Source organism: Manis pentadactyla, chromosome 2, assembly GCF_030020395.1.
Source record: "Manis pentadactyla isolate mManPen7 chromosome 2, mManPen7.hap1, whole genome shotgun sequence".
In the NCBI taxonomy this organism is placed as follows: Eukaryota; Metazoa; Chordata; class Mammalia; order Pholidota; family Manidae; genus Manis; species Manis pentadactyla.
This window is the reverse complement of record NC_080020.1, coordinates 229,407,973-229,420,674: the sequence shown is the minus strand read 5'-3', so window position 1 is coordinate 229,420,674 and position 12,702 is coordinate 229,407,973. Positions and strand designations below refer to the sequence as shown.

General features: G+C 53.1%; 1 protein-coding gene across 4 annotated transcripts in view; it reads left to right on the top strand.

The window, feature by feature from the left end:
• ASAP2 (ArfGAP with SH3 domain, ankyrin repeat and PH domain 2) overlaps positions 1–12,702 on the top strand; it is a 161,752-nt gene that overhangs the window by 145,550 nt on the left and 3,500 nt on the right. The window contains exons 22-27 of one of the 4 annotated variants that reach the window (XM_036881887.2): positions 1,799–2,048; positions 4,811–4,945; positions 6,353–6,524; positions 11,080–11,129; positions 11,590–11,678; positions 12,115–12,237. In XM_036881887.2, the coding sequence (XP_036737782.2) occupies positions 1,799–2,048; positions 4,811–4,945; positions 6,353–6,524; positions 11,080–11,129; positions 11,590–11,678; positions 12,115–12,237 (819 nt within the window). Of the gene's footprint in view, positions 1–1,798; positions 2,049–4,810; positions 4,946–6,352; positions 6,525–11,079; positions 11,130–11,586; positions 11,679–12,114; positions 12,238–12,702 lie in introns of all 4 variants that reach the window. The other 3 variants (XM_036881886.2, XM_036881890.2, XM_036881889.2) reach the window with 3 other exon arrangements.

Here is a 12,702-nt window from a genome sequence, read left to right as displayed (position 1 = left end):
GTGATCATGTTCACCTAGCTGATCTTACAACCTCAACTGAAATCCTAAACAGACCCTTAGAGCTCGTTGGTCCAACTCTTTCCTTTATCAGATAGGGTCGCTGAAGCCTCAGGAGAGATTGACTTCTTGCAGTGACGTGCTATTGAAAGGCTGGTCTGGATCAGGCCTGAGGGCGTTTGCCTCCAAGTCCAGCTCCCTTCTGATGATACTCTTAGCATGCTTGGGGTCCCCTGGAAGGCTGCCACCTGAACACCAGTCTCAAGCTGAGAGGCAGAATCAAGCAGACAGACTCCAAAGCCCACACTCCCAACCACTATGAAATTAATGGGGAATGTCATGTAAAGTTTTTTATTTTTGTGGGACTTTAGTAACCTGATGTATATTGAGGATGTCTAGCTATATATGTATGTGTGTGTGTGTGTGTGTGTGTGTGTGTCTGTGTGTGTGTGTGTGTGTGTGTGTGGCATTTCTGAAGCCTATTGGACTATCCTTGTTTATGGAGCAGTTAATATCTATACTTACTATTTCTTAGAATAAGAAACTTCTTCACTAAGTCAGCTATAAAGTGTTATCAGTGGGAGAAGAGCTGGCTCCCTTTATGCTTACCTACCTTAAACAGAGGAGGAAGTGTGAGCAGCTGCCCCAGAGTGGTGCCTCCTCATCAGGCACTTGCCACATTCGTCAGGGGCAGCGACTCAGCAGAGGGCACAGACCACATGAGAATCCCCAGCACGTGCTAACACTCACCCACTGACTCTGGCCAGCAGAGAGTGGTGGGTATGGGCAGCTCACAGGGCCCTGGGTGATGTTAGACTTTAATACTGTGTGTGAAGAGCCACCAGCCATACATTCTGCACACCTGAGCTGGACTTGACCGTCTCATTGGCCAGAGCCTCGACTGGGCAAGTGGTCCTATGAGGGGAGGGTGGGTGCGACAGCTGATGCTGATGCCTGCCAAGCTCCTGGCATTGTGCTAGACAAGCAGTTACAGTTGTACCCATTTAACAGGTGAGAAGTAGGGTCAGCCAGGATAAGCAACTAGGTCAAGATCATAGCTGTTATAATGAAGCTGACATTTGAAATGGGAATTAGATCTAATTTCCCTGAGTCATGATTCAATACACATGACTGTCAGGTGGAACAAGGGTCAGCAAACTCTGAAAGGGCCATATAATATTTTAGGCTTATGGGCTTAAAATATAAGTCTTTGTTGCAACTACTTAGCTCTGCCATGGTGACTTGAAAGCAGTCATAGACAATATGTAAATGACTGGGCATGGCTGTATTCTAATAAAATTCTATTTATAAAAATAGGTGATGGCCCAGGGGCCATGGTTTGCTGACCCCTGATTTAGAGGAATTTCAAGAGTTCCAGCTCGTAATGGAAAGAAAGCATTGATCTGCCCTGAATTCAGTGCTTAGCTGTTGGGGAATCAATGGCAGCTAGGTGCCCAGAGCGGCTGTACTGTCCTGTCATCTAAGGAATCATGTATGTGAAGAGAAATATAGTGAAAATGCAGAGCTATGTTACAATCATTCTGCCTAGTAAAGGTGAAATAGCTTGTTTTAAATCCTTCACAGAATGGAGAATTGTAGATTAGAAATCATGGCTTTTTGGGGGTGAGTGTATGTGTTTCCACTAAGAGACATAGACTGAGCTGTAAGTTGCAGCTCTCATGTGACAGTTGAGAGCCACAGACGCACCAGGCTGTAGAAGTGGGCTATGGGAAGTGGTCACCAGCAGACTGAACGCTGTGACCAGGAGGTCAGTGTGTCTGCACTTCACACCCCTCTGCAGCCCAGTCCCAGTCGGCGAGAAGACCGGCCTGTCAGCTTCTACCTGGGGTCCAACCAGCTGCAGTCTAATGCCGTGTCTTTGGCCAGAGATGCCGCCAGCCTGGCCAAAGACAAACAGAGGAGCTTCATGCCCAGCATCCTGCAGAACGAGACGTATGGAGCCATCCTGAGCGGCAGCCCTCCGCCCACGCAACCTGTGGCCCCCAGCAGTGCCAGTGTCCCCCCACTCCCCCCGAGGAACATTGCCAAAGGTACAGAGTTGTGGTGGCCCTGCCAGTGCACAAGGGCTGTTGTTGGGGTTTTTCTTTGGGAAGTTTGGTCGCCTTGCCCCCAGACGACACCTGAGCCGGCATCAGGATGGTTCTTTCATCTGGTTCTTCTGTTTTATAGTTAGATTGTTTGCTTCCTAAAGTAATTCCCTTCTGGGATGATGAATGGTGGTGGAGTATCTTGACTTTATTCTTGTTCTGGGCAGAGGGGTGGCATCTGCGTGATTCAGGGAATGCGGGGATGCCACCAGGTAGGCCTGAGATGACGGGCCCACTCACGACGCTATTCCCTGAGTTGTTTCCTGCACACCTTCGGTGCCTTTCCTTCTCACTGCTCACAACCCCTCCATTGGCCTGCATGCTTTCCTTGTCTGTTTCTCCCTGGCCTGTACTTGCCAGTGTGTGGCACCTGGGATTATCTCTTATCTCTAGGTTCCCCATGAAATGAAGGATAAAAGGATGCTAATTTGAGGAACTATGCTCAGCCTAATTATAAAATTACAAAGCAGTTCCTGTGGGTCTGCTCCTGAGGGTATGATTCAGTGGCCCAGGCAACAGGCTCATCAGCCTTCTCTTGGCCTCACTGAGTGCCAGGGGCAGGGCTGTATGGGAGGGTCTGCGAGGCACCCACTGTGAGCACAGACCTGGTGTGATGGCATGCTGCTGCAAGTGCTCACCACCACCCACCTCCGCTGCCCTCCCAGAAAGCCCTGCTCACAGGCAGTCTGCGCCCTGGCTCTGTGACCACCAGCAGTCCACAGCCCCTGTGGCACCTGAACAGCATGGCCCGGCAGGCTCCTGTCCCGCCTTCCCGCGGAGCCTGGAGTGCCACAGCTTGCTGCACTTACTCACTCACAACATACAAGTGGGACTCAACAGGAGCTGTCATTTGTTTTTATAAAAATGGAAACTGAAACCCCCCAAAGTCAAGTAATTTGCCCAACACTGAAGACCAGCTGGCCATTGTCCTCCTTGAAGAGAGGTCCAGCGATGGCCAGCTCCGCTCTGGGCTCGGGTTGCTGGCGGGGCCAGTGGCCTCCAGAGGGCTTCCTGTGGGAAAGTAGGGCAGGAGTCTACCAGGCCATGTTGTCCGGGCACTACAGGGGCTGGAGGCTGCTGGTGGTCCCAGAGCCAGGGCGGAGACGGCCTGCGAGCAGGGCTTTCTGGGAGGGCAGCGGAGGTGGGTGGCAGTGAGCACTTGCAGCAGCGTGCCATCACACCAGGTCTGTGCTCACAGTGGGGCCGGGCCCCTCTACCGCTCTCACCCCGGTGCCTCGCAGACCCTCCCGTGCAGCTCTGCCCCTGGCACTCAGCGAGGCCAAGAGAAGGCCAATGAGCCTGTTGTCTGGGCCACTGAATCATACCCCTCGGGAGCAGACCCCCAGGAGAGCAGGTGCACACCAGCTAAGCCCCCGAGGTAGCCCATTCGGCTGCTCCGCAGTTCCCACCGCACCAGTGCCTGCCTCCCCGGCTGTGCCACGTCTTGGCTTGATGAGGAGGTCCCTGAGCAGGTACAGAGGCTGCCCCTCCTCCCTTGTCACCCTCACCGGGGATGCTGGGGGCCCAGGGCAGAAGCTGTGGTCAGTCCTTGGGGGCCTCACTGCCTTCTCCCAGCCCCTCCCACATCCTGTGTGCATGTATTAACTTTGTCAGTCAGGAGCTAAAATGATTTGGTCACCTCCACTCTCTTTGGTGACTTTTACAGACTCTGTCACATGAGAAAAGGTTTTCTTTTGCTCTGTTGGTTCAAATAAAAGGAATGGAACACTGTTCATCTTTATTCTTGTTTTCCTGAGGTCTTAGAATGAGAGGGTTCGGGGTTTTTTCCTCCTGTTTCTCTTCACCATTTGCAGGGTCGGCCCCATGTCTTCCTTTGGTGATTCAGATGGTGCCTCCTCCCTGCCAGCTGCCCGGAGGGTCTCCCTTGTTCTCTGTCTAGTCTGTACTTGGTTCAGCAGAGTCCCCACACCACAAATAGAAAAGGGAGCCGACATTGTCCTGCCCTGCGCCAGGGCAGAGAAGTACAAAGGCTTCCCCTGGTCCCTGGGGCCTGTTTTTGCCATGTGGCCCATTTCCATCTCCAGGCCTGACCCTCTGTGTGGGCCCTGCACAGCCTCAGACACAGTCACTCTAGTGCCTGAGCAGATGCTGCTCAAGGAGCTAGAGCACAGAGCTTTGTGGGGCAGAAGACTGTGACCAGGGCAGCACCATCTCCCTGAGTGTCACCTGAGCCTGCTGGGTGCCAACTTAGCCCGCAGATGTGTCAGCAGGAGGTGGGAGAGAGCCTTCCACCTGATGCCTCTGATGTGCACCCTCCCTTCCCCGGGCTCTGTCTTCTTGGGACAGGTTCCCCCTGTGCGAGGCAGTGACCCACACCCCTGGGGGAGGATTTACAGGTGGGAGAGACAAGCGTACATTCAGGACCCCAAGGGCAGTGCTCAGGACATGTCATTGTCATTACTCATTTCCCTCTTCAAACTGTATTTTGAGAAGTAAAGTCAGAATGATTGAGAAAAACAGCTGGGAATTTCCAGAAGCATCATTGTTTTGGTGTGTATCATCTCTTCCAGATACCAGAGACAAGAATTTTAAAAAATCATTCTATTTTTGGTCTTAAGGCTATTCTAGAAGGACCATACCATTTTATAAGGGAGAGGACAATAATGCAGTGTTCTGTTTCTGTTTCTGTTTCTGTTCTCTGCTTGTGCGTGCATGTGTGTGTGTGCATGTGTGTGCGCGAACAGTTCAGACAGCCTCCTCAGCTAACGCCCTGTGGAAGACAAACTCTGTAGGTGTGGACGGCGTAAGCCGGCAGCGATCTTCGTCAGATCCGCCAGCTGTCCATCCACCGCTGCCCCCTCTTCGAGTGACATCTACCAGTACGTTGTTTCCTTCTTCCTTCCTTGCCGGTGGGCTTTGTAGATCTGGATGGCTTGGGGGTGCCTTCGGCAGCCACGTGGGGAGAGCGCTGTGGAGCCGCGTGCCCCCTGGTCAGGAGCCCGGCGCTGTGTGTTCCCGCCCCCCACCCGCCTCGCCCCCAGCTGCACACCCATCTGTCGCAGCCCACCTGCGGGGGCCCCTCACTCTCCCTCTGTCTTCCCAACCACTTCGGAAATACTTCCTCCTTTCATGCCCTGGCGCAGGGCTTCATTCCCTTTGGCCACTTGATGGTTCTTAATATTTCGGCACAGTCATTTGAAGTATGATCTGGTATGTGTTTTTCTTCAGTGTCAACATGTGGGTAGAAGTGCCAGAACCCAGGGGAGGGGGCTGGAGCAGGGGCTTTTCTCCTGGGTCAAGGAGGCAGGCCCCGGGTGCCCCTGTGTCCCCCTCCTGCTCTGCCGCTCTGGGTTTGTTTTGAAAGCACTGAGCATTGAGAGAGTTGCCCAGGATTTTCCTGCCCGCCTTCAGAGCAGGGAAGAGGGTCTGGGAGGGTCTTCCAGAGGCTGGGGTGGAGCAGGGGGTGCCCAGCCCACACACCTCCGAGTCAGACAGCAAGGGGCCTGGCGCATCCCCGAGTCGGGGGCACAGCAGGTCCCAGAAGTCCCTGTGCTGCCCGTCGTCTGGGGCTGTAGGTCCGCATGCTGGAGTCGGCCTTCTGACTTTTCCTTTAAAGCAGAAAAAGGAAACAAGGAGCCCTCCTCAGCCGGTGGCAGGCCTGGGAGAGGAGCCGCCTGCCCCTGGGTGTCGTGCCCTGTCCTGAGGCAGGCTGCCGCTGCAGGAAGGACACAAGGCCGAGAAGCTGGACGCTTAGGGAGGGCGAGGGGGCGAAGCAGGGCCCTGAGGTCCAGATCCCTGTCTTAGGCCTGCCAGCTCTGGAACCCTTGGTGAGGGCTGCCGTCTTCGAGTCTCATCCTCCTCGCCTGTCAAATGTAGAGAACGATGAGCCCTTCCTCCTCCCCAACTTCCAGCCTGTGGAGCCTTCACAGTCGGTTCTTCACCACCTCCTGGGAAATGGCGGGGCCCCTGGCAGGACTGCGCCAGACCCGCCTGTCAGCCTCCTGCTGCTCTTTTGCCAGGTCTCAGGGTGGAGAGCAGAAAACTGTTGGCTTCCCCACTGCTGAGAAAATACACCCGGGCTCAGAGAACCATTTTACTCCTAACGAGAGGCTTGGAGGGTCTCCCCGCCAATACTGTTTCCTGAAAATCTTCAATGAGAGTAGTTTTTTCCTTTATGAAATAGTGACGGGAAAAAAAAGTCCTTATGGGAAGAGCCTTGGTGAGAAGGCTGGGCATGTTGACACCTGAATTCTGACCCGTGTTTCTCTCCTTTTCTCTCCCCACAGATCCCTCGGCTCCCACACCACCCCCTCCAGTAGCAAAAACACCCAGTGTGATAGAAGCCTTGAGCCAGCAGGGCAAGCCGGCCCAGCCTGGGACCCCACTGAGCAAAGCTGCCCCCCCACCCCTGCCGCCACAGCCGCCCAGCCGCCTCCCTCAGAAGAGGCCCACTCCAGGGTAACCACCCCTCTTCAGAGTCCTTCCCAGGGCCTGGCCAGATCGGCATCCCCCTGCTTCCTGCCCCCAAGGAACTTCCCAGTGGCAATGGCCCCGTTTATTATTCTGCTGAGATTTCTGTATGAACATCTGAAATTTCCAGCGTTTCTACCACTGTAACATCTGGAATCAAGTGTTACATAACTAATTCATCAGGCTTCAGGTGTCTTAAAAATAATTTATCAAAAAATTTTAAACTGTAACATTTCATACAAATGCATATCTTATATCCACATAATGAACTTAGATTCTCTTTAGCACAGACACTGGGATTTGGAGTTATTTAAAGTCCTCAGGACACAAGGCCTCTGAGTTCTGTTGCTTACTCAAAAGGTTATTGAGCATACTTGGACCTTCTGCAATGTGGGGCCTGTATTTCCATCAAACAAGGACATTCTCCTTCATAATACAACCAGTAAAATCAGGAAATTAACATGTATACACTACTACTTCCAGTCTCCAGACCCCATTCAAGTTTATCTACTTGTTCAAATAACACCCTTTACTGCAAAGGGATCCCATCCATGGCTCACAGTCTGGATTCTTACCATGGAAAATGATTCCTGTTAGTGGCAGTGATATTTAGAAGCCGAGATCTGGATGCTTTGTGTGCTCATTGCTGTTGGAGTGTCACTGCTCCCAGACCAGCCCTCTGAGTGGTCAGAACTAGGGATACACACACACATACATAATCATCCATGCATATACACACATATAAACATATTTATATCCCTATCTCTATCTATATTGAAATCCATAAGTTCACACTGTCTTCATTTAAATTATTGTAGAAACAAACCACACCAAACCTTACTGCTAGAAGACACGACCGTTTTATTAGGATTTCTTGGGCCATAGCTGAAAAGACTCAAAGGCTAGGTCCGGTTTGACACAGAAAGTGACCCTTCAGCTGCAGGCTGGTGTCAGAGGCCTCTGCCCTCCACTCTGGTGGCTGATGCTGGTGTTAGCTGGAACCCCGCCTGCGGCTGTTAGATGGAGTACTTGCATGAATGTGGCCTCTCTGTGTGATGAGGGCTTCCTCACTTCATGGTAACTGGAATCAGGAACAAGCTTAAGAGATAGGCCTGGCTCTGGAGTTGGGCAGGGCATCATGAAGCAATATGTTACTGGTCAGGGAGCGGCAGAGCCCAGACCGGGCCGGAGGTGGGGTGAGGGCAGTGCAGTGGCACCAGGTGGTCACAGACTCCAGCTCTCAGTAAAGATTTGGGGGCAATGTTTTAATCACATTGTAGGGTTCACTCTGATTCTCTCCCTCTCTGTATCTGTTAGTCCCTGTTCTGATGGTGATATACCTGGCTCCCCTGTTTACTTGCTTGGTCAGTACCTTAGGAACCATCTCACCTGTCTGCCCCCACCTCCTCTGTGCAGAAGCCACCTCTGCCTGCCGAGACCTGGGACCCCACATGGAGGGCCTTCCTCAGCCTGCTGGTGCTCTCACTCCTCCACCAGGCCACCCTGTCCCCAGTCAGGCAGATGCCTTCCTAGTCCCACTCATGTACCCATCAGGCCTCTTGTTCCTGCTCAGGATGAGTCCCTAGGCTTGGTCTGTTTTCATTTGTGCCACCAGGTAGATAATGGGGCCTTTTCAGGATATAAACTACATCATTCAGTTCTCAGAAATGGCATTGATTTTTTTAAATGTCTATAACTGTTATTTTTTTCTATTCTTTGAATATAATTCAGACCCCCTTGGCCTCTGCTCTACGTGAATCATCTTTTCTGTTTCTACTGGGTTGGCTAAATTCTCTAGCAGCCCACCGCTGAATTTCAGTGCTTCAACATACGGAGGTTCACTTCTTGCCCACAAAAGGCTGGGTATCCACATTCTTGCTTGTACAGCAGTCCTTTGGGGTGAGTCGGAGACTCAGACCTCTTCTACTTCTGGCTCCACCGTCTTTATCTCCTGGGCCTGGGGTGACTTCCCGAGGGAAAGAGACTGGGGAGGCCAGCTAACCTCAGGGATGCCTCTGCTCCTTTGATGGGAGCCAGTCCCATGGCCCCACCTAGAGGCCAGGGCTGGAAGTGCAGCCCCCGCTGGGCAGCCTGCTCGCTGCGGCTCCAGACAGGGGCCAGCTCTGCTGCTTTCTAGTTTCCCTTTCTGGCATTGTTCCTTGCTTACTTGCTTTTTAAATCTACTTTCTGGGAGAGTTTCTCGATTTTGTCTTCCAGTTCTTTCGCTGATTTTTTAATTCCTGCTGTTAAATAATTTTCAAGTTAATAGCATCTAATTTGTTTCATGGGATCATTTTCTCTCATCGCAGATTAATAATGGGCTTGGGAGGGGTGTTCATTTATTTTATTAGCTTTTGCTTTTCTGCATGACTTGTTTCTTCCTTGTTTTTCACTTTGTTTTCACTTCTGTTAGAGGCTTTTCCCTCAAGTCTGGGGTTCTCTACCTGTCTAATGCTGCTTTACAAGGTCTTTTTCTAAAACAAAACATCGTGTCCTTGCCTTGATGTTGTTAAACAGTGTGTACAAAACCTGATCAGTTCCTGAGTTAGGCTGTAAGGACTATGCTCTCAAGTCTGTGTTAAAGGGCTGCAGGCTGTGCCTCTCTCTCTCAGTTCCTGATGTCTGTGCCATGCTTCAGCTTGCTTCTCTTCCCTTGTGACACCCTCAGATTCACTTCTTCTGAGCTGCTGTAAGAGACCAAACCATGCGTTGAAGTTCTTGATGGGACCCAGCTGGTGCCAGCAGCCACTGGGGAGCCCTGAGATCTGTGGGTGCTGTGCCACATGCCAGGCCCATTCTGTCCAGTTACTCAGAGGCCTCCTGCTGCTCCCTTGGTTCTCAGGACTGAGTTCTCACTGGGCTGCCAGATGAGTGCCCTCTCCAGGACAGTCCTACCTGGTCATCTCTGTTCCATGGAACCAATGCCTCTCATCTCTGGCTGAAAGGAACAGTGGGGAGAGGCAAGCAGATGATGTTGGGGTCGCTCCAAGATAAGTTTAGGTGGATGGAAGCATGTCGTCACCGCTCTTTTTTCAAGAGATTCACCAGAGCGTCCTCTTTGTACAGGAAGCACCCCACCCCTCTGTGTCCCAGGCGCAAATCTGGAATTTCACATGTGTTCTCTTGAGCAGGAGTTGGCAGACCTTGCCCACAGGTCAGATCCAGCCTACCGCCTGTTTTGTATGGCCCATGAGCTAAGAATGGTTTTTTATTTTTAAGTGGTCAGAAAAAAGCAAAAGAACAGTATTTCATGATGTGAAAATATATGGAATTCAGATTTCAGTGCCCATAAATAGTGTTACTGGAACACAGCCATGCTTGTTTGTTTGCGCATTACCTATGGCTGTTCTCACGCAGTGGTGGCTGTGTTGAGTAGTCACATCATAGACCTTATAACCACACGGCCTAAAACGTTTACTGTCTGGCCCTTTAAAGAAAAAGATTGCTGCCTGGCGTCTCAAGAGTATCAGGCTGTCTCATGAGCCTTTGCGGCCGGGTGGCTGACGGTGAGGGGGCCTGCAGTCGGCTTGATTTCTGTCTCAGCACTGCTGGGAATCAGATGGAGAGACCGGTTAGGTTGGCAGGGCCTTCACTTGCTATGCCTTTTTGGCTCCTTGAAAATATGAACAAATCAGTGCTGTGTTTTCCTCACCTTCGTTCTGAGACTGAGCTCTAAGGGCCCTCAGCGGTTCACCCAGGGCTTCAAAGGAAGTGCTCAGGCAGAAGTGGGCTGAGCCAAGTGTCCTGCTGTGCTTCTCCCCCAGTCGTCCTCTCCTGCCCCCCAGCCCTGGCATGTGTCAGCCCCGGGAGTGTCCCTGGCTCCGGGCCGGCTGCAGTAAGGTTCACCAGGGAACTCGAGATGGAGCTCTCTCTTGGCTCTTCACAAACACTGTCACTTGTCCTCATTTTGAGAGATGACAGAACTGGTGTCATACCTTTTGCAGATGAAAATGCCAACTCACAGGAACCCGTTTATTCAGGTCTGCCAAGTGGCAAGTCTGAGTCAACAGACCCCTGTCTGCTAGCCCTGAGAACTGACTCCCTTACCTGTGTTTCTTCCTGTGGCTCTGGGATGTGCTGGGCCCAAAGGCTCCTGGGTGAGGCCTGAGACATGAGCACAGGCAGGAGAAGCAGCAGGAGTACAGAGGTGTGGGTGATGCTGACCGATAGTGCCTGGGCAGGTCCTGGCAGAGCCATCAGGGCCCCGGAACTGAACAGCCCCACCCTTACTCAGGGAAGGGACCACGGGGAAGGGCTGAGCTCATTGGAAGCACAGCCAGTGGCTGGTACCCAGCTTCCGGCCCTGGACTGGGTCATCACCTGCAGACCTACACAGACAGGGAAGAGCCTTGCTTGTATTGGGAACCTTGGGTCTAGCACTGTCCTCTGAGCCTCTCAAAAAGAGGTAATTGAATGACAGTTGATAAAATCCACTGACCTGTTTGCAGCTTGAACACAGATGGTCCCTTTTTAACAGGGCGAGGTAGGGGCAGATGCCTTTCAGGCCTCAGACATCAGTAAATCTATTTCTCCTTCTTTATAGAGCTGACAGGTCGACCCCGCTGATCCACAAAGGCCAACCAAGAGGACCTGGTAATGATTTCATTTGGAACTGGGGTTTTTTCCACACCTGGTCTGTAGGGACAACGTGGGTGTTCCCAGCTGCAGTCAACCCTGTATCAGGGCTCAGCTGTCCTGCACTCAGCGGCCACCCTGCCCCCTCAGAGCTGCTGACGCTTCTCTCCTGGGGTTGCTCGGTCCTGCCCCCTTCTGCTGATGGGGGTGAGCAGGGAGGCCCTGGGAGCCATCTGAACGCCGGTGGAGGAGGTGCCAGCACCTGTCGTGCTGACACATGCACACCTGGGATACTCTGCAAAAGCAGCACGGACTCCCGAGGTTCTCTGGCCTGGCCTGTGAGGAACTTTTCCCTCAACAGATCGGTCTCAGGGCGCTCGCCTTTCAGATATAACCCTGTAGCTTTTATATTGTTCATATCTCATGGTCATGACTGAGGGGAATATTGTAAAATTGATTTATTTTGGCCCTAAAGCAGCGGATCTCTCTGGAACAGAAGCTCTGGGTCTTCTGTCCAGCACCGTGGTCCTGCAGCCCCCAGCGCCCATGCCCAGGAAGTCGCAGACAGTAAGTGGACGAGTCCCCCTTTTCCGCCTCTGTTCTGGCCAGCACGGCGGGTTATTCTCTCTTCCACTCGCTGGTGGGCAGGAGGCTTCCTCCCAGATACCTGGTTTGAATCTGGGCAGGACATGACCCCAGAGCTCGCCAGCTGGTGGGCTCGGCCTCCAGCCCAGCCCAGCCCAGCCCAGGATAGACCCCACCGCACCCTGAGCTGCGTGCTCCCTGCTCTCTGCACCCGGCAGGGACCCCTTAGCTTTTGTCTTCCGGCCTCCTCCTAGAAGAGCCCCTGGCCCCTGAGCTACACTAACCCGCCCCATTTTCACATCTGTGGGTTCCCAGGCCTGTGGTCGGGACACTTGGGACCAGTCAAAAGCAAAGTGGTCCCCTGCTTCAGGGACCAGTACCTCCCTGCCACACCAACCTCCGGCCCTCCCGTCCCCAGAGCAAGCTGAAGCCCAAGCGGGTCAGAGCCCTCTATAACTGCGTGGCTGACAACCCAGATGAGCTGACGTTCTCCGAGGGGGACGTGATCATCGTGGACGGGGAAGAGGACCAGGAGTGGTGGGTAAGTCGGGGCTGGTCCTGGCACAGGCCTGGGAGGGGCGGAGCTGGCCCTGACCCCCTGGCCTGAGGGTCGGTCCGGGTGCGGCCCTCCCTGCCCAGCTCTCAGGCCTGCTGGCTGCTCCGCCCGTACTAGCCTCAGATGTCTTACCCATGTGTGCTCACTTCTGGGTGGGCCTGATTCATCCTGGGCTTGGGGGTCTTTCCTCGGGGGGGGCAGGCCACTTGAGCTGCTGTTTCCAGAGGGCCCTTGAGGGTCTGACAGGAGGGCCGAGTTTGAGGCCTTGTTTTGTAAGTGATACCGTCCTCCCTGAGCTACCTGTTTGGTGGATTAAGGCATAGAGTGACCTGGGGCCAGGGTGCCTGGGTGTCAGTCTTAGTCCTGAAAGGAGCTGTGACCTCCAGGTGGGCACTCGTGAGATGAGCATGGCACTTCCCTGTGACCCTGAGAGTCCAGACTCAGCACTTG